Raw genomic sequence first — 24,790 nt, 5'->3', positions numbered from 1 at the left:
AAGAACAAGACTAATCTCCTTTGTTAAGAATATAAGGTAGGAGGCTGGCATTGTGGTATAGTGGGTAAAGTTGCTATCTGCAGTGCTGGCATCCCTGGGCACTGGTTGGAGTCCTGGCTGCTCCACTTCTAATCCAGCTCCCTAATAGTATGCCTGGGAAAGCAGCAGAGGATGGCCCAAATGCATGTGGGAGACTTGGAAGAAGCTCCTGGTAACTGGCTTTGGCAGCCCTGGCCATTGTGGCCATTTGGAGAGTAAATCAATGGATGGACATCTCTCTCTCTCTGTGTAACTCTGCCTTTCAAATAAATAAAAAACAAATCTTAAAAAAAAAAAAAAAACCTGCCTTTAAAAAAAGAGTATAAGAGGCCGGCGCCGCGGCTCACTAGGCTAATCCTCTGCCTTGCGGCGCCGGCACACCGGGTTCTAGTCCCGGTCGGGGCACCGATCCTGTCCCGGTTGCCCCTCTTCCAGGCCAGCTCTCTGCTGTGGCCAGGGAGTGCAGTGGAGGATGGCCCAAGTGCTTGGGCCCTGCACCCCATGGGAGACCAGGAGAAGCACCTGGCTCCTGCCATCGGATCAGCGTGGTACGCCGGCCGCAGCGCGCCTACCGCGGCGGCCATTGGAGGGTGCACCAACGGCAAAAGGAAGACCTTTCTCTCTGTCTCTCTCTCACTGTCCACTCTGCCTGTCAAAAATTAAAAAAAAAAAAAAGTTGAAAAAATAAAAAGAGTATAAGATATAAAAAAATGACTGAGTAGGAGAAAACAAAGTATAATGCAAAATTCCTCTCCACATAGTATAAGTCACTTTTTATCTAGTTTACAGATACGAATCAGTTACGTAAATGTATTTTGAACAAAAATACTTTTTTTAAAAAAAAATCAATGCATGAATATTTGTGTTCCTTAGTTTACATAGTCAACGTCTATCACAGAAATATTTTGTTTTAAAAGATTTATTTATTTGAAAGGCAGAGTTACACAGAGGCAGAGAGAGAAAGAGGTCAGTCTTCCATTTGCTGATTCACTCCCCAAATGGCTGCCAACAGCCAGAGCTGGGCCAATCTGAAGCCTGGAGCCTGGAGCTTCTTCCAAGTCTCCCACGCGAGTGCAGGGACCCAAGCTCTTGGGCCATCTTCCACTGCTTTCCCAGGCCATAGCAAAGAGCTGGATCAGAACTAGAGCAGTTGGGACTGGAATTGGCATCCATATGGGATGCTGGCACTGTAGGTGGCGGCTTTACTCTCTATGCCACAGCGCCGGCCCCCAAAGAAACATTTAAACATAGGGAAAAGATCAGATACCTAGCTATTAATTTTGGGATTCAATGTCATTCATTAAAAGGTTTCCTATCAGCATCTGTGACAAGCTGAAAAGCCAGTGGAATGAATAAGGGTGACTTTTTTCAATATTTCACACAGAGGCAGAGAAAAAGTCACCCAGGGCTGAATGTGTCCCATTGCTGGCCATTTGGAATCACAGGCCTGTTGGGGAATCACAAGTATCAATCAACCCTTGAGGGATAAGGGTGAAGACTGATGGATCTTCCTACCCTGGACCACCTCTCAAGTTGAGAAATTCCAAAGTTAGCAAAACATTATGTAGATTCACGTCTCCAGGCTCTTGTCCAAATGTAAATCCTCTTGCATAGATGATCAGTTCCTCAGATGACTCTGAGAAGTAAAAGTAAGGCAAAGGCACAGAGCACCAAGTAGATAGCAGGGATGGGATAGGGTTGGAGGGAGGCGGGCATGTCAAAAACAAGTTGTTTTGTTCTTTGTGATTCTGTTATAAGCTTCATCTTGCCACAGGCCCCATGTGATGGCACCCGTTTATGTTCCAGCTTACTTCCCCCTCTTAAATGTTATTACCACACAAAATAATTCCTCAAATATTCTTGAAAACATAAAAAAAGTCTAACTAGCAGAGCTTGAAATCAGTGAGCACACAAAAAGCTCATGACATTCTAAGGGGAGGAAGCAGCTGGCAAACATCTGCTAGGAAAGAGAGCATTAAACTCAAGTATATAAACAGATTTAATTCCAAATAGACTATAGTTCTGATTTCAGTAACTTCCATACTGTATGTGCTTTCTTCATTACAGAAGTCTGTAAAAAACAAAAGCAACTCTATTCAACAAGATTTTATTAAGCAACGATTGTGCACATGGTGTATACACAAGTACTCTTGGTCAAATTTTAATACATGGGAGGCTGGTGCTGTGGCGCAGGTTAATCCTCCGCCTGTGGCACCAGCATCCTATATGGGTGCTAGTCCCAGCTGCTCCTCTTCCTATTCAGCTCTCTGCTGTGGCCTGGGAAAGCAGTAGAAGATGGCCCAAGTCCTTGGGCCCCTGCACCCGTGTAGGAGACTCAAAAGAAGCTCCTGGCTCCTGATCGGCTCAGCTCCGGCTGTTGTGGTCATTTGGGGAGTGAAGCAGTGGATTGAAGACCTTTCTGTCTCTCCCTCTCACTGTATTTAACTCTACCTCTCAAATAAATAAATAAAATCTTTTAAAAAAATTTAATACATGGAGATCAACCCACCATTGAAGCCATACTGACTTACTAGCTGTGTGACCTGTAACAAATTAGTTGTCCTCTCTGAGCCTTATTTTCTCAATAAAATGTAGGCTAAAATATGTACCTATTTCATGAGTTGTTATGGACTTCTCTGTCTCCCCCCCCCCCCCCTTTCACTCTGTCTTTCAAATAAATAAACACATAAAACTTTTTTTTAAGAAAAAGAAGAAATACTGAGGTGGTCTCCAATGGTTAACAAATACAAGCTTTTGGGGCCGGCAGCATGGCTCACTTGGTTAATCCTCTGCCTGCAGCGCCGGCATCCCATATGGGCGCCGGGTTCTAGTCCCAGTTGCTCCTCTTCCAGTCCAGCTCTCTGGTGTGGCCTGGGAAGGCAGTGGAGGGTGGCCCAAGTGCTTGGGCCCTGCACCCGCATGGGAGACCAGAAAGAAGCTCCTGGCTTCTGGCTTCGGATCGGCGCAGTGCCGGCCGTAGTGGCCACTTGGGAAGTGAACCAGCGGATGGAAGACCTTTCTCTCTGTCTCTTTCACTGTCTATAACTTTACCTGTCAAATAAAAAAAAAAAGAAATACAAGCTTTGGATTCAGAAGTTTGCTTAAATCTTAATTCTATCACTAGAAATATGATCTTAGGAGAAACTAAGTTTTCTCATCTATAAAATGGGGACCACAACAACAGGTCCTAGATCCTTGGGGTTACTGTGAGGACTAAATAAGACAATCCAGATGCACTGCCTATTAAAATGCTAGTACATAGTAATCATTCAATGTGTAATGTTAGCTGCTATTAGTAGCAGGAATAGCAACATACAGCAGATACCATCTGACTCTTCCCAATAGGAATTTATATTTTCACAAGACAGAAGAGGCATACATGTGATCAACTGAAACAGAGAAACATAACTGTGGTAAAGTAAGTACTACAAATAGCTGATGTCTCAGGATTTCAGCAGAAGAACATAGAGGCTGGGGGTAGTCAAGTATATTGCAGCTTTCTGATAACTCACTTTGTTATAAATCCAAGTGAAATCCTCACCACGTGGAAGCCCTTTTTCTTTCCCATGGGCATGTCTGGTTTCTAGTAGTAACGATTAATAGATTTCATCTGCAAATGCCCAGAAGAGCTCTGCTCTGCTGTAGACCTGGTTACTCCTTCTGGAGTTACAGCCTGTTAAAAGTGGCTGAGTTTTTTAAAAATACTTATTTCTTTACTTGGAAGGCACAGTTAGAGAGACTGAGGGAAAGAGAGAAAGAGAGAAGTCTTCCATCCACTGTTTCACTCCCCAAATGGCCCCGAAGGCCAGAGCTGGGCCAATCTAGGAGTCAGGAACTTCTTCTGGGTCTCCCACTTGGGTGCAGGGGCCCAAGCACTTGGGCCATCCTCCACTGCTTTCCCAGGTGCATCAGCAGGGAACTGGGTCAGGAGTGGAGCAGTCAGGACTTGAACTGGTGCCCAAATGGGATGTCAGCACCACAGGAAACAGCTTTACCGGCTATGCCACAGTGCTGGCCCCAAACTGGCTGATTTTAATAAGCATTTTGAAAGTTTAATGTTGATCCAAACACTGGTTCTGGGAATTTGCTCACTTGTAAGATGCTGGGCTGCTTTAAAAGCCAAATATAGAACACTTGCATTTTTTTTTTAAATATCTAACATTTATTTATTTTAATTTTTTTTTTATTTTTAATTTTTTTTAAACTTTTATTTAATGAATATAAATTTCCAAAGTATAGCTTATGGGTTACAATGGCTTCCTCCCTCCCATAACTTCCCTCCCGCCCGCAACCCTTCCCTCTCCCGCTCCCTTTCCCCTTCCATTCATGTAAAGATTCATTTTCAATTCTCTTTGTATACAGAAGATCAATTTAGTATATATTAGGTAAAGATTTCAACATTTTGCCCATATAGCAACATCAAGTGAAAAAACTACCATTGGATTACTAATTATAGCATTAAATAGCAATGTACAGCACATTAAAGACAGAGATCCTACAAAATTTTTTTTTTCAAAATAATTAATTTTCTATGCCATTTCCATTTTAACACCAGGTTGTTTTTTTTTTTTTCCATTTCCAATTCTCTTTATATACAGAAGATCACTTCAGTATATAATTAGCAAAGACCTCATCAGTCTGCGCCCACAGAGAAACGCAAAGTATAAAAATACTGTTTCAGTACCAGTCATAGCATCACTTGGCTTTAGACGACACATTAGGGACAGATCCCGCATGGGGTGTAAGTACACAGTGACTCCTGTTGCTGACTTAACAATTTGACACTCCTGTTCATGGCGTCAGTAATCTCCCTAGGCTCTATTCATGAGTTGCCAGGGCTATGGAAGCCTTTAGAGTTCGCTGACTTTGGTCTTATTCCGATAGGGTCATAGTCAAAGTGAAGGTTCTCTCCTCCCTTCGGAGAAGGGTACCTCCTTCTTTGATGGCCCCGTTCTTTCCACTGGGATCTCACTCACAGAGATCATTCATTTGATAGAGTTACAGAGAGAGAAGGGAAGACAAAGAGGTCTTCCATCTGCTGGTTCACTCCCCAAATGACCGCAATGGCTGGGGTTGGGCCAAGTTGAAGACAGGAGCCAGGCATTTCACCTGGATTTCTCAATGTGGGTGGCAGGGACCCAAACACTGTGGCCATCTTCTGCTGCTTTTCCCAGGCCATTAGCAGAGAGCTGGATTGGAAGCGGAGCACCTGCGATACGAACCAGTGCCCCTATGGGATGCTTGCTGGTGCTGTAGTCGGCAGCTTTACCGGCTACACCACAACACTGGCCCTTTGGCTTCTAACTTCTAAAACTCAAATGCGCAAAGGGTACGGGCAGACAGCATGTGAGTGAGTGGTGTAGTCCTCATGGGCTGGAGGTACCGTCCTATGGAAATACACTCCTTAAGTAACATGATTTTAAATCTGGGCAAAAATTCAAATTTAATAAACAAACAACACCCCACTTTGTAATCTAAGTAAAATGTGTAAGGGCCTAGTTTGTGACCTCTACTCTAAAACATAGCAATGGCACTGGAGCCTTGAGGTTCTAGCACATGCTGATCAATGCCCCACAGGGACCTCTAATTGGCATGCTTTGTATTAGACTATGAATCACACACATGTGCATAATCCAACATGTACTGACTATTCATTTAGTGCTTTAGTTGTCTAGAATCTAAGAAAATGGAATAGCCTTACTAGAACCTCCAAGCACAGATGCTCTTCAACTTATGATGGGATTACATACTATTAATACACTCATTTTAAATTCAAGTATTAAGTAAAAAATACATTTACTATCCTTAACTAACCAACCAGTGAAGCTTAGCAGCACCGCAGACTGTACAGTCTGGTTATTTCCCTTCATGAGTTCTGGGCTAATTGGGAGCTGTGACTACCTGCACTGCCCAGAATATAAGAATGGACTGATGGTACTGTGTATCACTAGCCTGGGAAAAGATCAAATCTCAGAATTCACAATATAGTTTCAACTGAATATGTATCACTTTCACCCCATGAGTTGAACCATCATAAGTCGGAGATTACCTGCATCTACATGATCTAATCCCTACCTACTGTTCTACTGCTAAGACATCTTTTCCAAAATAGATATATTCTGGCCATATCACCCTCGGTTCTGCTTTCTCACACGTTCCAAGCTCAGTCTTGCCTCAAAGCCCTGGAAGTCTCCTCTACCCCCAGATCTTTAAGGGAGTTACTTCCTGCTCAGTATTCTGGTTGGACTCAAATGTCATTACTTCAGATGTTCTCCTGACCTAGCATTCCTCCAGGTGTTCCCGGCCACTCTACAACATCACTCCATTTCATTTTTTTCAGAGCATTCATGCTTCCTGAGATTAGTGTACTTGTTTACATACTTATTTTCTAGTATGTAAGCTTCCTGAAGAAAAAAAGCTGTTCATTAGTCATCATGTACACTATGTTATCCCCAGCACATAAAACAGTATCTAGTACATAGTAAACACAAAATAAAACTTTGGTGAGCAAGAGAATTAATGAATGGCTTGAATATTGCAACCAAATCTTCCATCATGCCTTATATTAGAGAAGAAGTTCCACCACCATCATCAGATGACAACTGTAAGAGCTATATTTCATTGATATTTCAGAGTGAGAAATTCAAGTGAAAGAAAATCTCCAAACAATAATCTAAAACACTTACATAGAAAATATCACATGTCTCAGATCGACTGTTATTGACTTCAACTTCATAAGATAAGCATCTGCTAGTAAAATTCCGTGGATTCTCCCACTGCACATGTAAGTTATCATTTTGGAAGAAGAGATTTTTAATATGTGGAGGATCAGGTTTCACTGAAAGAAAAAGAAAATATCCAGAGTTTGTTTATTTATATACATACATACATAATATAGGGATAATGTCACAAAGTTAAATCAAAATAGAGTTGATGTTCTTTAATAGCCTTACATGATCAGATACATAGTTTCAGAATTTGATTAGCTACAAAATAAGTTGTAGAGGCAGTTTATCTTGAACTGCTTCATCAAATGGATGTAAGGGGAGTCTTTGTGGGTTTCTGGGAAATGGCAGGAACTCTGGCCTGCATCCTGGTTAGAAGCTGGCCCAGGGTGTGATGAAGCTGCAGCAGAAGGAATAAAGAAGTGCTTCAATCCAGATATGCTTCTACTTGATGAGTGACAAGGCACTGGATCCAAGGGTATTCCCCAGCTGTCACTCACTCATGCCAAGCAAAGATCACACTTAAAACATTAGCCTAAGCTTTCTGACATGCTACAACATTTATGCCACTCAAAGACATTATGCTCAATGAAATAAGCTAGTCACAAAATGACCAATACTATATATTCCCCTCATATTTAGATATGAGGTATCTAAAAGAGGAAACAGACAGCAGAAAGGAAGCTGTCAACGAAGGGGAAATCAATGCTTATGGGCACATTTCAGTTTTGCAGGATGAAAATATTCTAGAGATCTGTTGTACAGCACTGTGAATATACTTAACACTACTGAATTGTATACTTAAAAGCATTTGTCGGGTCTGGCTCTGTGGCGCAGTAGGTTAACCCTCCGCCTGTGGCATCGGCATCCCCTAAGGGCACCGGTTCCAATCCAGGCTGCTCCTCTTCCAATCGAGCTCTCTGCTAAGCCCTGGGAAAGCAGTAGAAGATAGCCCAAGTGCTTGTGCCCCTGCATCCACATGGGAGACCTGGAAGAGACTCCTGGCTTCGGATCGGCTCAGCTCCAGCTGTTGCTGCTATTTCAGAAGTGAACCAGTGGATAGAAGACCTCTCTCTCTGTCTCTCCCTCTCACTGTTTGTAACTCTACCTCTCAATTAAATAAATAAAAATCTTTAAAAAAACATTTGTGATGATAAATGCAATGTTACATGAGTAGAATCACAATTTGGAATAAATTTTTAAAAAAAGAACATCAGCCTGTTCAATTTACTTTTTCAGAAGTCAGCTATTTTTAAGGCTACATAACTGATAATAATGGATGATTTACAGAAAACTTGATGATGTGTACCTTCTAGCTGAGCAGTTTTCTTTATGCCACTATCAAAGTCCAGGAAGAAGTAAAATAAGCCTTAGAACTGTTCATCTAGGACAACCACCCAAACAAGGCAGTGAAAAGAGAAGAGCTTTGCTTCATTTCACCATATTTGGCAAATTACCCTGCCCTCACCCTCGTGGACTGCAAATAGCTGCCATTGGTCTCCTATTAGAATTCACTTCCTTGACTACACGAAGAGGTGGTAAACAGTGTTCTACTCACAGACTCAGGAGCCTTTATCAATAAATCACTTGTATACCACTTAGCCAGATATGAGTTCCCTATTAAGATATTACAACAAATAATGCATATGACTATGGTATTTTGTTTTAGAGATATATAAAAACTTCTTTATATACCTTGTATCATTTAACTTTACAACAATCCTTCGAGGTCAAAAGGAACTATATATTCTGTTTTATACATAAGGGATCACTTGCAGGAGGGCTGATATGCCTTGTCCAAAGTGGAGGAGACAAGCTCTCAATCAGATAATTTGTGTTCATGTTTCTAGTATGCCAATACCTGGTTGGTATACCCACATATAGCTATGTTAACTGTTCCAACAGATCAGTGCCTATGCTGTACAGAGTGGTAAGTATTTTGAATATCACCCCGATTATATCACCTTAAGCCTAAGCTTTTTCTAATGAAGAGGTAAATTACTCAGGAATTATATATCATCATATAAGCATTATCCTCTCAATATCATAACTGTAAAGAGAATAGACCTCAGAGTCAGACAGTGTTCCACTCTTGGCTCTACAACTACTCTAAGTCTCAGTGGAGTCCTAAGTTAACAAGGATAAAACATCTGGCATATGTGTTCAGTATATACTAGAATGTCCAAGTTTGCTTCTTTAAAAAAATCTATCAAAGAAAGGTTTACATAAATATAGCCCCTTGTTTGAGGAAACTCTTAAGACCAAAATCATAATTTTTATTATTTACATTAATTGTTCAAAAGCTATAACATACTTCTTTTTTTTAAAAAAAAAAGATGTATTTATTTATTTGAAAGTCAGAGAGAGAGAGAAAGAGAAAGAGATCTTCCATCTGCTGGTTAACTCCCCAGATGGCCTCAATGGCCAGGGTTGGGCCAGACAGAAGCCAGGAGCCAGGAGCTTCATCCGGGTCTCCCATGTGAGTGGCAGGGGCACAAGTACTTGGGCCATCCTCTGCTGATTTTCCTTAGGTCATTAGCAGAGAGTTGGATCACAAGTAGAGTAGCTGAGACTCAAACCTGCACCTATACGGGATACCAGCGCTGCAGGTGACAGCTTTACCTGCTATGCTATAATGCTAGCCTCCCTATAACACACATTTATCCACATTGCCACAGATGACTTCTTAAACTTACCATGGGAAGTTAAAGGCACTACGTTGAAAGATGGTCTAATTTTTCCTGCATTATCCTTGACCATTATTTGGATACCATGTTGTTCAGAAGTAGAATCCTTCACTTTAGTCAGATCAAATGAACAACCAATGTGTTGACCTTCTCTATAGATGTTTTCACATTGAAGAATTTTTCCCAAGCTGCTGTGCCTACAACATAAAAATGGGACAAACTTCTGCATTGCTTTTAACAAGGTTATTCAAGAAACTGGGGCAGAATTTCTTATTCAGAATTCAGAATTTCTTATTTCAGAATTATTATTTGAGAGGTTGAGAGGCAGAGAAATAGATGGAGAGACAGAGACAAAGACAGAAATAGAGAGTGGTCCCACCCACTGGTTCACTTCCCAAATGCCTGCAATAGCTGAGACTGAGCCAGGGCTGCAGCCCATAGCCAGAAATACAATCCACGTCTCTCATGTGGGTGGCAGGAACCTAATCACTTGAGCCAACACTGCTGCTTCCCAGAGTCCATATTAAGCAGGAAATTGGGGCCGGCGCCGTGGCTCAACAGGCTAATCCTCCGCCTTGTGGCGCCGGAACACCGGGTTCTAGTCCCGGTCAGGGCGCCGGATTCTATCCCGGTTGCCCCTCTTCCAGGCCAGCTCTCTGCTATGGCCCGGGAAGGCAGTGGAGATGCGCTGGCCGCGCCGGCCATTCGAGGGTGAACCAACGGCAAAAAGGAAGACCTTTCTCTCTGTCTCTCTCTCTCACTATCCACTCTGCCTGTCAAAAAAAAAAAAAAAAAAAAAAAAAAAGCAGGAAATTGGAGTCGGAAACCAGGAACTGAACCCAGGCACTCTGATGCTGGGCACTGGCATCTTTTTTTTTTAATTAATTTTTTTTAAATTTTATTTTGACAGGTAGAGTTGTAGACAGTGAGAGAGAGAGACAGAGAGAAAGGTCTTCCTTCCGTTGGTTCACTCCCCAAATGACCGCTATGGCTGGCGCTGCGCTGATCCGAAGCCAGGAGCCAGGTGCTTCTTCCTGGTCTCCCACGCAGGTGCAGGGACCCAAGCCATTGGGCCATCCTCCACTGCCCTCCCAGGCCACAGTAGAGAGCTGGACTGGAAGAGGAACAGCCGGGACTAGAACCTAGTGCCCATATGGGATGCTGGCACCACAGGCGGAGGATCAGCCAAGTGGGCCACGGCACCAGCCCCAAGGGCACTGGCACCTTAACCACTGAGTTACACGCCTGCTCCAGGAATTTTTTTTTTTTTAATGACTGAAAGAGATGTCCCCGAAAAGTATTACTTCTTAACAAAGCAAGATAGTTTTTTTTAAAAAAAAAAACTCCTTTTTTACAATTTTGCTCACTTCAAACTCTAGGAAGGAAAGACTATTTCTTTTTCATGAACATTGGTACTGTCAAGAGCTATGGAAACTACAGGATTTCCAATAATTTCCTTTAATGTATAAAAGCAGATGTTCTGAAACCAGGATTAGAAGTTTTATGCTTCTTGAAAATGGTTATCTACCAAATTCCTTCCTGTGTTCTTGGTTGCTTCTCCTTCCTCCCTCTTCCCAGGCGTGGTATACTGACATTCTTCTCTATTTCAGACTCGTTATCTACACATCTCCAATTTCTCACTCCCATGCCCAAACTGCAATGTCTATGCTGGATATTTCTAGCCCTGACTTCCCATCTCAGAGCTAGTCACAGATTTCTAATTGCTACATTTGCGTCTTCCACTCTTGCCTCAGATTCAGTGTCCACTTATGTGTCCTCTTCCATACCAAACTGACTTTTCTTCCAATCTTCCCGCTTCCATCACTCAGAGCTCATTTTCTTTGGACTCCCACTTAACTCCTAGATAAGATACTTTGAAATCGCCTTTTTCTCCTTTCCCTATATTCACTGTATCTATCATTAAATTCTGTTCTTTCTGCCTTTGCGAAGCTTTTTGGATTCGTATCTTTTGTGATATTCCCATTGTCCACACCCTATTTTGTGACCTCATCACTTTAGGCTTCAAGTCTTCTTCAGGTCTTCTTGTTGTTTTTTTTAAATATTTATTTTTAAATTTATTTTAAATTTTAATTTCTCATTAGATTTTAACAGATTTCATATAGTTCATAGATATACTACTAAGAACATAATTTCCCTCTACCTTCTCCCTTTTTTTTTAGTTTTTGAAATAACATCTTTTAAATTTACATTACAGTAAAAAGGCTTAATGCTTCACAAAATAAGAAGCTTAATAAGTAAAATGTAAACAGACTCTAGTGGGAATATAGACAATGGTTATAAACAATAATTGGATGGGGCTGGCACTGTGGCATAGCAGGTAAAGTGGCCACCTGCAGCACGTTCAAGTCCTGGCTACTCCACTTCCTATCCAGCTCTCTGTCATAGCCTGGGAAAGCAGTAGAGGGTGGCCCAAGTGCTTGGGCTCCTGCACCTGCATGGGAGACCCGAAAGAAGCTCCTGGTTCCTGACTTTGGATCAGCTCAGCTCCAGCAGTTGCAGTCATTTGGGGGAGTGAACCAGTGGATGGAAGATATCTCTCTCTCTTTCTCTGCCTCTGCCTCTCTGTAACTCTGCCTTTCAAATAAATAAAAATAAATCTTAAAAAAAATTGGATGGAAAAATGACCATTTCGTTCATATACAGTAAATTTTAAAAGAATCACAAATCATTAAAACTATAATAGTATAACATTGTCTTTTTACAAAAAAAAAAGATTCATTTATTTATTTGAAAAGCGGAGTTACAGAGAGACAGAGAGCTCTTCCAGCCACTGGTTCACTCTCCAAATGGTTGTAAAGGCTGGAGCTGGGCCGATCTGAAGTCAGGAACCAGGAGCTTCTTCTGGGACTCCTACATAGGTTCAGGGATCCAAGTACCTGGGCCATCTTCCACTGCTTTCCCAGGCCATTAGCAGGGAGCTGGATCAGAAGTGGAGCAGCCAGGACTAAAACTGGTACCCATATGGGATGCTGGCACTGCAGGTGGTGGCTTTACCAGCTATACCACAGCACCGGCCCCAATAGTATAATATTCTTAAGTATAAAAGTTTTACAAAACTATGTTTGCAGCAATACTGATACACACATACGGGCATTTCTTTCTTGCTTGCTTTGTTTTTAATTTTAGCTCCCACATATAAGGGAGAATATGCAGTATTTGACCTCTTTGACCTTCCTTTATTAGTGTCCTTCAATCATCACCAGACCAATGATCCAGAACAGCTTAATTAAAAAATTATTTATTTGGACAGAAGAGTTATAGAGAGAGAGGGGGGAAGAGAGCGAGTTTCCATTTGCTGGCTCACTCCCCAAATGGCTGCAACAACCAGGGCTGGGCCAGGCTGAAGCCAGGAGCCAGAACTCCATCTGGGTCACCCACATGGGTATCAGGGGCCTGAGTACTTGGGCCTTCTTCCACTGCCTTCTCAGGTGCATTAGAAGGGAGCTGGATCAGAAGTGAAACAGCCAGTACTGGAACCCATGTTCATATGGGATGCCAGCATCACAGGTAGTGGCTTAACCTGATGAGCCACAACACTAGCCCCCAGAACAGCTTTCTAAGTATCTTAATCCACTGGGTGGCTTTAAATGCCTCTCATAAGTGGTACTGCTGGTATCTTATTTCCCATTTCACTTCTACACATACCTTCCCTAGTGATTATCCACATCTAGCATAGTACAGGCAGACAGAATGTTCTCATTATACTTTTTTGTCTAGGCTATCAGAGAACTCAGTTTTTTTTAACTGGCAGAAGACATAGTCAAGCCTTACATAATCAGCCACAGTGGGAGATGTGAAAAAGTTCTGCAGAAAAGGAAGACAATTTTAAAAATGAACTAAGGGTTGAGTGTTTGGCACAGCAATTAAGACACCGCTTCGGACTTGCACATCCCATTATCAGAGAGCCTGCATTCGAGTCCCAGCTCTGCTTCTGATTCCACCTTCCTGCTAATGCGCACCCTGGGAGGCAACAGTGATGGCTCAGTGACTGGGTCCCTGACTCCCACATCAGAGACCCAGATTGAGTTCCTGGTTTCTAGCTTCAGCCTGGCCCAGCCCTAGCTGTTGTGGGCATTTGGGAAGTAAACAAGCAGAGATCTCTCTGTTTCTCTCTCTCTCTCTCCCTCCTTCCCTTCGTACCTGCATCTCAAAAAAAAAAAAAAAAAAGGAACCAAAAGAATCACAAACCTCAGAAATATCTGTAGTACCCTGAAATGCGTATTTCTCAAATCCTCTCCCAGAGAATCAAACCTAGAAGCTTTTTCCAGGACCTAAGAATTAGCTTTCTGACAGCAATTCTCCAGCGTAGGCTGCTACAAACAGTTTTTAAAAACCTCAGATCTGGGGCCAACGCTGTGGCGTGTTGAGTTAAACTGCTGCCTATAGTGCCGGCATCCCATACGGGTGCCAGTTCAAGTCATGGCTGCTCTACTTCAGATGCAGCTCCCTGCTAATGTGCCTGGGAAAACAGTGGAGGACGACCCAAGTGCTTGGGCCCCTGCGCACCCATATGGGGCACCCGGAAGAAGCTCCTGGCTCCTGATTTCCACCTGGCTCAGCTTTGGCCGTTATAGCTGTTTGGGGAGTAAACCAGCAGATGGAAGATTTCTCTTTCTCTCTCCCTCTTGCTCCCTCTTTCTCTCTCTCCTCTCTGCAACTCTGCCTGTCAAATAAATAAATAAATCTTAAAAAAAAACAAAAACTCACATCTAAAGCATTTACTCCTTCAAAGGTTATACAAAGAAATGCTTCAATAGTAAAAATGCTCTTGTCTTCAAGAAATAGCATAAAAGCTTTTCCTCTTAGTCTCAGGCCCCTGTGGTTTGTGAAAGCCAACAGTGTTTAAATATGAAGCTATTATCATGGCTAGTTCTTGGATCAGACAGTCCTGGAGTGTTTTCCAGGCTTAGTAAGAAACAGAAACTAAAGAAACTTACAAAATTCTTTTTACATAAGTAAAGAATATTATTATGTATAAAATTAGTGGGTTTTTTAAAATAATTAAAGAACTCCTCCAACAGGCAGTCTTTTAGATCTTTTTCATCTTTGGACTCTGAGTATTTCCCATATGCTCAGGTGCTCCTGATATGATTTCAAAACAACTGTTATAATGCAGAAATAATAATAAAATGAAAATACTGGCTTTGAACAGGCTTTTTATACTTCTTGAAAAAAATTAGATGACCTAAGATAGAAGGTGTTTCCTGTTAAAATTAATAAACTGAATTCCTCCACAGGATTACACTGTAGGCATGAGGAGGGAAAGACTATTCCTCCAACTCTGAAGATGACTAATGTGGTAAGAAATTCCCTAAAATTCATTGGCATGATTCGTTTGGAGCTGTTTAGGTGAGGCTTCTTTCAATGCCACTCTCTCTCTGCAGGGACAGAAGCCATTGTCCTAGGGCTTCAAAGAATTATTTTGAATTAAAAAAAAATGACTCCATATTTTCTAGCTGGAGATGGAGGGAAATCATCTTTGGCAGTCTATATAACATCATTTACACTAAAACATTCCTGGGTACTTGCTAACGAGCACTCTGGGCTGACTGCCCGCTCTTTGGTGGTTTTGATTGCAAAGGATCTATCCAGGGAAGAGCATGGAAGGAGGGGGTATAGGCTATGTGCTACTTCTGTGAGGTGAGGGAAGACCTCAGCACTGTGTACTGACTACATCTGCAAGGGCATGGGAAGGAATAATAAAAACCAGATATGGGGACCAGTGCTGTGGCTTAGTAGGCTTAGCCTGTGCCTGCGGTGCTGCCATCCCATATGGGCACCGGTTTGAGTCCCGGCTGCTCCACTTCTGATCCAGCTCCCTGTTAATAGCTTGGGAAAGTAATGGAAGATGGCTCAAGTGCTCGGGCCCCTGCACCCGTGTGGGAGACCTGGAAGAAGCTCTTGACTCCTGGCTTTGGATTGGCCCAGCTCCAGCCGTTGCAGCCATTTGCGGAGTGAACCTCCTTCTGTCCTTCCATCCCTCTCTCTGTTTATAACTCTGCTTCTCAAATAATTTTTTTAATAAGAATCACTTCTTGGCCTTTTGACTAAGATCAAGTGTTAAAAAAAAAAAAACAACAACAAAGAAGTACAAACTGGAATGGGCACTTAGAGAAGCAGTGAAGACGCTGCTTGAGGTGCTCACATCCCATAACACTGTGTTCAAATCCCAGGTCTACTCTAATCCCAGCTTCCTGCTAATGCACAGCTTGGGAGGCAACAGTGATGGCTCAAGTACTTGGGTCCCTGAAATCTAAGAAACCTAGACTGAGTTCCTGGTTCCTGGCTCTGGTCTAGTCCAGCCACTACTGTTGTGGGTATTTGGGGGAATGAACCAGCAGATGAAATATCTCTCTGTGTTCATATCTGTCTCTCTGCCTTTCAAAAAATCAATAAATCAATAAGTAAAACTTTAAAAAAGAAGCACGAACTATTTCTACTATCTTCATTTTACAAATTAGAAAACCGAGGCTCAGGGGCCCAAGTTGTGGTATAACATGTAAAGCCACTGACTGCAGTGCTAGCATCCCATATAAGTGCTGGTTGGAATCCTGGCTACTCTATTTCTGATCCAGCTTCCTGCTAATGCACCTGGGAAGGCAGTGGAAGGCACAAGTGCTTGAGCCCCTGCACCCATGTGAGAGACCCACAAAAAGCTCCTGGCTCCTGGCTCCGGATTGACCCAGCTCTGGCCATTGCGGCCATTTGGGAAGTAAACCAGCAGATAGAAGATCTCTGTCTCTGTAACTCTGCCTTTCAAATAAATAAATAAATCTTTTAAACAAACAAACAAAAAACTCTGAGGCTCAGAGAAAAGGGACTTGCCCAAAATCACAATCCTAGTAAGAGAATCAGGATTTGAACATAAGCAGTGGGGCTCCAGAACGAATCAGCTGCAGGTTGTGAAGGCAAAAAATATGGAATCTACACTTACACTGTCCAACAGAACTTTCTGGGATTATAGAAATCTTCCAGAGCTGTGTTGTACAATACAAGAGCCAGTGGTCACTTGTAAAACTAGCTAGTTAGACTGAACAACTTAAGTCTTAGTTCAATTTTATTTTAATATAAATTAAAATGTAAATAGCCACATATAATTAGCGACTCCTATACTGAACAACACAGATCTATACTACAGAAAGAGACCATGCTGACGACCAGCATGGAAACGCGTATGACAAGAAGCAGGATCCCTTTATACCTGCCCCTCTTGGGTACCACTAAGTACCATTCTCTTGGGATTGCTTCTTGAGGCACTTCCAACGGTTGTACAGATTGTGACCTGCAAAAAGGCATCAACTGAGGGCGGAAAGCCAGCCCAAGCACTGCCTTCTGTCAACTGTGGCAAGAGCCTGAATCAGCCCAGAGGAAGAGGAATGATTTTTCTAATTGGTCAGTCCGGATTTTTGTAATTCATTCACCCAGAGGGTATACTCTTTTTGCAATTTGCACTGAGACTTGGTTTGTGCTAATATACCCTTAAGGCATTTCTTTCTTTTTTCTTATAGGAACCCCAAGGATTAGGGCACTATCTGCCTCCAATGCCACCCTGATTCTAATAGTTTGGTAATTTTCCTGCACAGGCTGCCATGGAATGAGATACCGTTTAAGATTTCTTGCTTTCCTTTCCTACTCTTTATATAGACACAGACCCTTTAAAAGGTGTTCCCTGTGGTTTTACAAATAATGACTCCAGGGAAAACAATGGAATTAATGCAGGGACATTATCAACTTACAGGGCTTTTTAAAAGCTTCTGTTAATAGCTCTCCCTAAATCACACAGAACAACAGGGACTATTCTAAGGCATAGTTCTTTGGCTTCTTCAATCCCAAGTCTTCAGGAAGCCAGACTGATTTAATCCTTCTTCTTATTCCTAAACTGTAATACTCCTAAATTGCGTATCCTTCCTGAGTCCTCACCCCAACTCTGCATGTCCTCTCCCTTTGGATTCTAACAAACATTCACAAGATTTATGGAACACCTACCAAGTGTTAGGCACTGGGGGAAACAGGACATTGTTCCGGCTCTCAAAGGAGATTGAAGCTTGGGGCAGGACAGCATCAAGTAAACAGGAAATGACAATGCGCCATGTTGCACACTATGGCACACCAAAGTACAAGTTCCCGTGGGAGACAATGAAGGGACAGTTATGTAGACTTGAGAGGTTAAGCAAGGTTTTCTGGAGTGGAAATGGTATCTGAGCTAAATGAAGAGAACTAAAGAGGCATCAAGAGAAAGGACAAGGTATGAGCTAGGAGGAGATGCAGAATGTTTCCACTGTTCTGTCTGAATATTGTTTGAATTCCACTATTCTGCTTGAGAGTTCGAACAGTCCATTTGAGGAACTGAAAGAAGTGAAATGTTAGCTAATGCTGGGTTGCAAGAGGGGCAGGGGTGCAAGGAGGAAGATGAGACCCAGGCTAGAGAGGCCAACAGGGGCCAAGTCATAATGGGTTTTGTCTGTCATGCTGACGTTTGGATTTACCCTGAAGCCACTGGAGAACTGCTGAAGGGTTTTAAGTAAAGGAAAAACAACAGCTACCGAGTGGGCAAGTGAAAAACTACAAAATCTCAAAGGAGATTTATTTCCATCAGGGAAAAAAAACCTACAAATAGAACTACACCATCTCAGTGTCATTTGGTTCACCTGCAGTGCTTTTCAACTTTGCCAGAAGGATCCTTCTACTGGGGAGAGTGAATGTGAATTCCCAAGCAAACTTTGTAGATTTTTGTTCAAAAATTCACATGATTTTTGGGCATTGCTTTTCATGATATAGCCCTGAGTGTTTTAATATGCCAAACTACTTTGCATGAAGTCATCAGGTAATATGGATACTCTAGAACAAAACCCTATGGTCATCCTATAGCTTCAGAAGCCCCAGATCTTGCCCTCTCAGAAGTAGTTTTAGGGGCTGGCATTGTGGCAAGAGGGTTAAGCCACCACCTGTGATGCCAGCATCCCATATTGCAGCACTGGTTTGATTCCTGCCTGCTCCACTTCCGATCCAACTCCCTGCTAAAGTGTTTGGGAAAGCAACAGAAGATGGTCCAAGTGCTTGGGCCCCTGCACCCATGTGGGAGATCTAGATGGAGTTCCTGGCTCCTGTTGCAGCCATTTAGAGAGTGAACCAGTGGATGGAAGATCTCTTTTCTCTGTCCCCCCCCCCTGCCACTTTGCCTTTCAAATAATAAATAAAATCAATCTTTTAAAAAAGTTTTAACAAATATTAGAAAGGGAGACAAGGCTTGTGGGGGGCAGACTGCTGATGCTAGATATCCCCACATCTACCCTGGTCTCCAATGACTCAGTATCTCCATTCCTCAGAACGCCCTTCCCCAGAGTTCAGCCTCTGAGAAACTCTGCATGTGGGCAATCTGTCCCCTTCTCCAGAGCTTCCTAGCCTCTTGGGCCACCCACCACCACAGCCTCTACCCTAGCTTCCCTCAAGTGTCTGTCTATATAACTGCATTTGGCATACACTGTGTTATCTTCATATAGGTAATTGTGGTGTGCACTCTCTCTCCTTCTTCATTTTAAGCTTTAAGTACACAGACATGTTTCTTATCTCTGTTGCCCAATCAGTGTTTTACCTACAATGTGTGCTAGTAAATGTTTAATGAATTGAACTGGATTAATGTGGCCCTTTCTCTCTTGTTCTGCTGTTAATAATATTAGATCTAAGGAAAGGAAGTGATTATACATTAATCTGGAAATTTAACAAAGTCATAGTCACACATACCAAACACCACAATACCAGAGTATTAAATATAAAACTATCAAAGTTATTCAGTTTTTTTTTTATTTGACAGGTAGAGTATAGACAGTGAGAGAGAGAAAAACAGAGAAAGGTCTTCCTTCCATTGGTTCACCCCCCAAATGGCTGCTACGGCCAGCGCTGTGCTGATCCGAAGCCAGGAGCCAGGTGCTTCTCCTGGTCTCCCATGCGGGTGCAGGGCCCAAGGACTTGGGCCGTCCTCCACTGCCTTCTCAGGCCACAGCAGAGAGCTGGCCTGGAAGAGGAGCAACTGGGACTAGAACCCAGCGCCCATATGGGATGCTGGCGCTGCAGGCGGAGGATTAACCAAGTGAGCCACAGTGCCGGCCCCTAAAGTTATTCAGTTTGAAGCTAAACTATTTGTTGACCTGGGTATCAAATAATTTTTTAAAAGCAGAAACCAAAAACTCATATACTGCATGTGGGAATGTAAAATGATCCGACCACTTTAGAAAATAATCTGGAAGCTTTTATAAAACTAAATACACAATAACCACATGAATGAGCAATTGTATTCTTAGGCATTGATTCCAGAGAAATGAAAAGTTATGTCTACATAAAAACCTGGACATGAATATCTATAGTAACTTTATTCACAACAGCAAAACGCTGTAAACAACTGAGATATCCTTCAATCAATGAATGGTTAAACAAACAGAGGCACATAATGGACTGGTACTCAGCAACAAAAGGAATGAACTGTTGATATGCACAATAATGTAAATAGATCTCAAGGGTACTAAAGTAGCATTCTTAAATGGTTATATACTGTGGGATTCCGTTCCTGGAATGATGACATTAAGAGATGTATAACAGATCAGTGGTCCCCAGAGATTAGAGAGCCTAGTCCTGAATGAGAGGGGGTACAAGAGGGAGGTGAGTGTGCCTATAAAAGGGCAACTTGAGGGATCTTTGTGCTCATGGAACCGTTCCACATCTTCACATGTGCTGCAGTTGCATGTAACTATGCACACACATACAAGTATATGTAAAACTGGTAACATATGAATAGGTTGGTAGACCCTACCAATGCCAATTTTCTGGTTTTGATATTGTACTATAGTTACATAAGATATTGCCATTGGGAGAAGCTGAGTGATGGGTATACAGAATCTCCCCATACATTTTTGGTACCATCCTGTGGCTCTATAGTTAAAAACAAAGTTTTAAAGAGCAATCACACAAAGCAGATGCATTTTTCACTGGTAAATCGCCCACTTTTTGCAGGCTGTTCAGTCGCTTCTTTTGACTGGGTTGAATCCAGAAGCTCCCGACAGTCATAATTGGTCCTCCAGTCACTCTATTATACATACTCACCAATAGTAGAGAGTGTAGTTAGTGTCAGGACTTGTATTCCTTCCAGGGAGCCAAGAACATTTCATGTTGCTCAGGTTGTGCCAAATGCATTGGAGCTCAGTTACAGCAGACTCAGGATCACCTAGAATATCCAGGCCAAGAGTTTAGAAATCTTCTTCCCACATAAAACTAAAAACCACCCAATGGTTCTGTGGCACGTGGAAGGGTTGTGGGTGTTTAATGAAAGCTACTCCCACCGAGCTCAGCCCTCTGCTTCTCTGCTGAGCTGCCTGCCTGGCCTGCCCAGGTATATTCTCTCCATTCAACCATGTAACCTAGCTCTCCCCCAGTCTGAGTGACTGGGCGCTCTCTCTCTCTCTGGCCCTTCTGTTCTGATGGATGCCCTATCCCCAATAAAGCCTTATCACTCTGCTAAAAAAAAAAAAAGAAAAAAGAAAAAAGAAAAAAGAAAGCTAATCCCTCCTCATCTCTCACACTCTTACCATTTTACCCAGAAGACACTCAGGACAGAGAAAACCCAAATCTCATTTGTTTACAACCTTCTCTCTCACTTCACTGATACAAAGAAACATCTTTTTGCCTTATCTGAGGGACTTAACTCTTGTACCCCTAAAGGAGGGATAGGCTAAAGATCAAATAGCATTTTCATCATAGGCAATGACTATGGAATTCCTAAATGAATGTGTCAACACAACCAATCCATTTGTCTACTGATCTTAAAAACTTTTATTAAGGTACAAATTTATTAAGGTACAATTGATCAACATTGACACATCTAGTGTTAAAAGGTGAACATTTCTCCCAAAGCAATTCCGAGTAAAAGTAAGCCTAACTTAACCATTAGTAGAAGCCTATTGTGAGTTGTGACTTTAGGAGCAGTAAAACCTTTCTGACTTAAAATCTCTATCTTTGAGGCCAGCATTGTGGTACAGCGGGTAAAGCTGCAGCCTGCAATGCTGATGTCCCATATGGGTGCCAGTTTGAGTCCCAGCTGCTCCACTTTTGACCCAGCTACCCTGCTAATGGTTTAGCAAAGCAGTGGAAGACAACCCAAGCAATTGGGCCCCTGTACCCACATGGGAGACTCAGAAGAAGCCCTTGGCTCATGGCTCAGCCTAGCACAGCCCTGGCTGTTATGGCCACTTGGAGAGTGAACCAGTAGATGGAAGATGTCTCTCTTTAATTCTGCCTTTCAAATAAATAAAATAAATCTTTAAAAAAAAAGTCTCTATCTTTATAAAGCGATTTTAGTTAGCTAAGGTACCATGTCTCTAAATTAAGTGTTTTTAGTTGAAAGATGTACTCTTCTCTGAAGGGAGGAGAGAACATCCACTTTGCTTATGGCCGTGTCCAAATACTGATGGAGTCTATGGTCACAAAAGGCTTCCATAGCCTTGGCAGCCCACAGCAAGAGCCTTTGGGTGATCACTGACATCATAAGTAAGAGTGTTAATTGTTAAAGGAACAACAGAAGTCACTGTGCACTTACTCTCCATGTAGGACCTCCATCCTTAATGAGTTATACTATGAGAATTGACTGCAAATCTTGTTTTCAAACTATATATGTTGTGTGTGTGTGTGTGTGCAAACTGTTGAAATCTATGCTTAACATGGAGTTGGTCTTCTGTATATAGAAATCAAACTAAAAATGAACCATAATGAAGAGGGAGGTGAGAGAGGGAGTAGGAGGTAGGATGGGAGTTGGGGAGGGAGGGTAGGTATGGGGGAAAGAACCACTATATTCCTAAAGTTTTATATATGAAAAAATGCATTCATTAAACAAACTTTAAAAAGAAAAAAATAAAGTAAATATAAATAAAAAAAGAGGGGGGAAAAAGAAGTGTCTTTAGATAATATATAAATCTAGTATCCCTTATGACCCTTGAAGGAGTACTACATTGAGCCATCATCAACAACTTTATATCCAAGTATAACTTGGGCTTTTTTCCCAGAATATTTATTATAGTGTAACATAGACAGTTTTCCCAGAGTATTAAACTCCTAAATAAATGAGAATAGGACAGGTAAATTGTTTTAAACCATGCTCCTAGCTTCCTAGTAGTCCTGATTTATATAATTTTTATAAACAGTATATATGTTTTTGAACACTTCAAGGCTGGTAAAGCAAATGGCCCAGAGCACAGGCTGCTATATGATATAAGATTTGGAGATGGGAGATGAGGTCCTGCCTTGTCCAAACAAGAGACATCATATTATAGACAATATGTATACAGTGTTTACTTTCTACGAGGCATTAATCTAAGCAGCTTACACATGCTGACTTACAAAATCCTCTCAACAATTGTAGAAGGTAGGTAACATCATTCCCATTTTGTAGATGAAGAAACTGAGGTGAGGAAGGGCTAATAAGCAAACTGTCCAAGGTCACAACTAGTAGCTAGCAGATCTGGGACTTAAACATTCTTAATCAGTATATGCTACTCTTTGTATGTAACATAAGAGTCAGAAGGACATTGGGTGATGTGACAATGGGGGACAACAATCAACTTGCTGGGCTGGCATGTTTATTTTTCTTTTTTAATATCTATATCCCAAAGAAATGCTGTTTATAAAACTAATCTCCATATATAATGAATAAAATAGTATTTTGGCTTTTTTTTTTTCAAATCACCACATCTGGAATCTGAAAGCCAAGAGCAAATCACTCTGTTCCCTTTTTTATTCCTTGTAAAATGGATTAGAGTAATACATGCCATACCTGCTTCACAAGATAAGCTTGTGAGGCTTGATTTAAGAAAAGTGTGTGTGTGTGTGTGTATGTATTCTTTTTCGAATCATTAAGTTTTACGTAACTATTAGGCCTTGCTATTCAAATTGTCCTTGAGCCCAGTGATGGCAGCAACACCCACATACTTACCATTGTCTTGCCAAGACCTAGTACAGTGCTTGGCACTTACTAGACTCAGCAAATCTTTGAGAACTGAATGAATTAACAGACAATGAATGCAAGCATATGGAGAATATGGATTTATACCCTAAATATTAAGAAGACAGTGTGCCCAGTTGTTACCTTCAGGAGGTGAAATGCACTTTTCCACCAAAATGCTAGGCTTCTCACTTTCACTGGTGCTACACTGGGATCCCACTTGCAGACAAACCTTCTCATTTAAGGGTACTTCTTTTGAACGATGCGTTTCTGGAGCAATCTTCTAAGATTAGGACATAAAGAAAAAAAGGCATTTTTACAGCAGACACACAGAAATATATCTAAATAATAAAATATTAGCATGTTCAAATGTGTACCAAAAATGTTAAGTTAAGCTCTCAAATGGTATACATCACTGATTCTCAACCAGGGATGATTTTGCTCCCCCTACTACCCTCAGGGATATTTGGTAATGTCCATGGATGTTATAATTTGGGAATAGGAGGCTATTAGCATCTAGTTGATAAAGTTCAGGGATGATGCTAAACAGCCTGTAATAAACAGGATGGCCCTCCATCCTACCAAAGTAAAGAATCACCCTGAATCAAAATGGGATATTCACATGGACAAGAATGAAACTGAGACCCCTCTCTCTCATCAAATACAAAAATCAACTAAAAATGGATTAAAGACTTAAATTTAAGACCAAAAACTATGAAACAACTAGAAGAAATATAGTAAATGCTTCAGGATATTAGAATGTGCAAGGATTTTTTTTGTTGGTGGTTGGGGGGGGGATCAGACCTCAAAAGTACAGGAAATGGAAGCAAAAACAGAGAAATGAGATGTTATCAAACTAAAAAGTTCTGCACATCTTTAAAAAATAAAATATAAACAGTCCGAGTCCCTGCTCCACTTCCAATCCAGCTCCCTGCTAATGTGCCTGAGAAAACAGCAGACAATGGTCCAAGTGTTTGGGCCCTTACACCCCTGTGGGAGATTAGGAAGAAGCTCCTGGCTCCTGGCTTCGGATTGGCCCAATTCCAGCTGTTGCTGCCATCTGCAGAGTGAACCAGTAGATAAAAGATCTCCCTGCTTCTCTCTTGCTATAAGTTAGCCTTTCAAACAAAATAAATAAATCTTTTTTTAAAAATAAAAAAGGTTGGGGCCAGCGCTGTGGCACAGTGTGTGAAAGCCCTAGCCTGAAGTGCCAGCATCTCATATGGGCGCCAGTTCTAGTCCTGGCTGCCCCTCTTCAAGTCCAGCTCTCTGCTATGGCCTGGGAGAGCAGAAGATGGCTCAAGTCCTTGGACCCCTGCACCCACATGGGAGACCCG

At 41.9% G+C, this 24,790-nt stretch overlaps 1 protein-coding gene across 1 annotated transcript in view; it reads right to left on the bottom strand.

Annotated features, from left to right (window-relative positions):
* The window catches only part of IL13RA1 (interleukin 13 receptor subunit alpha 1), a 75,943-nt gene that overhangs the window by 28,226 nt on the left and 22,927 nt on the right, over positions 1-24,790 (bottom strand). The window contains exons 3-6 of the mRNA XM_062183525.1: positions 23,598-23,736; positions 20,567-20,687; positions 9,461-9,648; positions 6,726-6,877 (exon numbers count right to left, since the gene is read on the bottom strand). Of these exons, the coding sequence (XP_062039509.1) occupies positions 6,726-6,877; positions 9,461-9,648; positions 20,567-20,687; positions 23,598-23,736 (600 nt within the window). The remainder of the gene's footprint in view (positions 1-6,725; positions 6,878-9,460; positions 9,649-20,566; positions 20,688-23,597; positions 23,737-24,790) is intronic.

This window comes from Lepus europaeus, chromosome X, assembly GCF_033115175.1.
Source record: "Lepus europaeus isolate LE1 chromosome X, mLepTim1.pri, whole genome shotgun sequence".
NCBI classification, from domain to species: Eukaryota; Metazoa; Chordata; class Mammalia; order Lagomorpha; family Leporidae; genus Lepus; species Lepus europaeus.
Note: the sequence above shows the minus strand (reverse complement) of the source record. Positions and strands in the feature narration are given on the sequence as shown.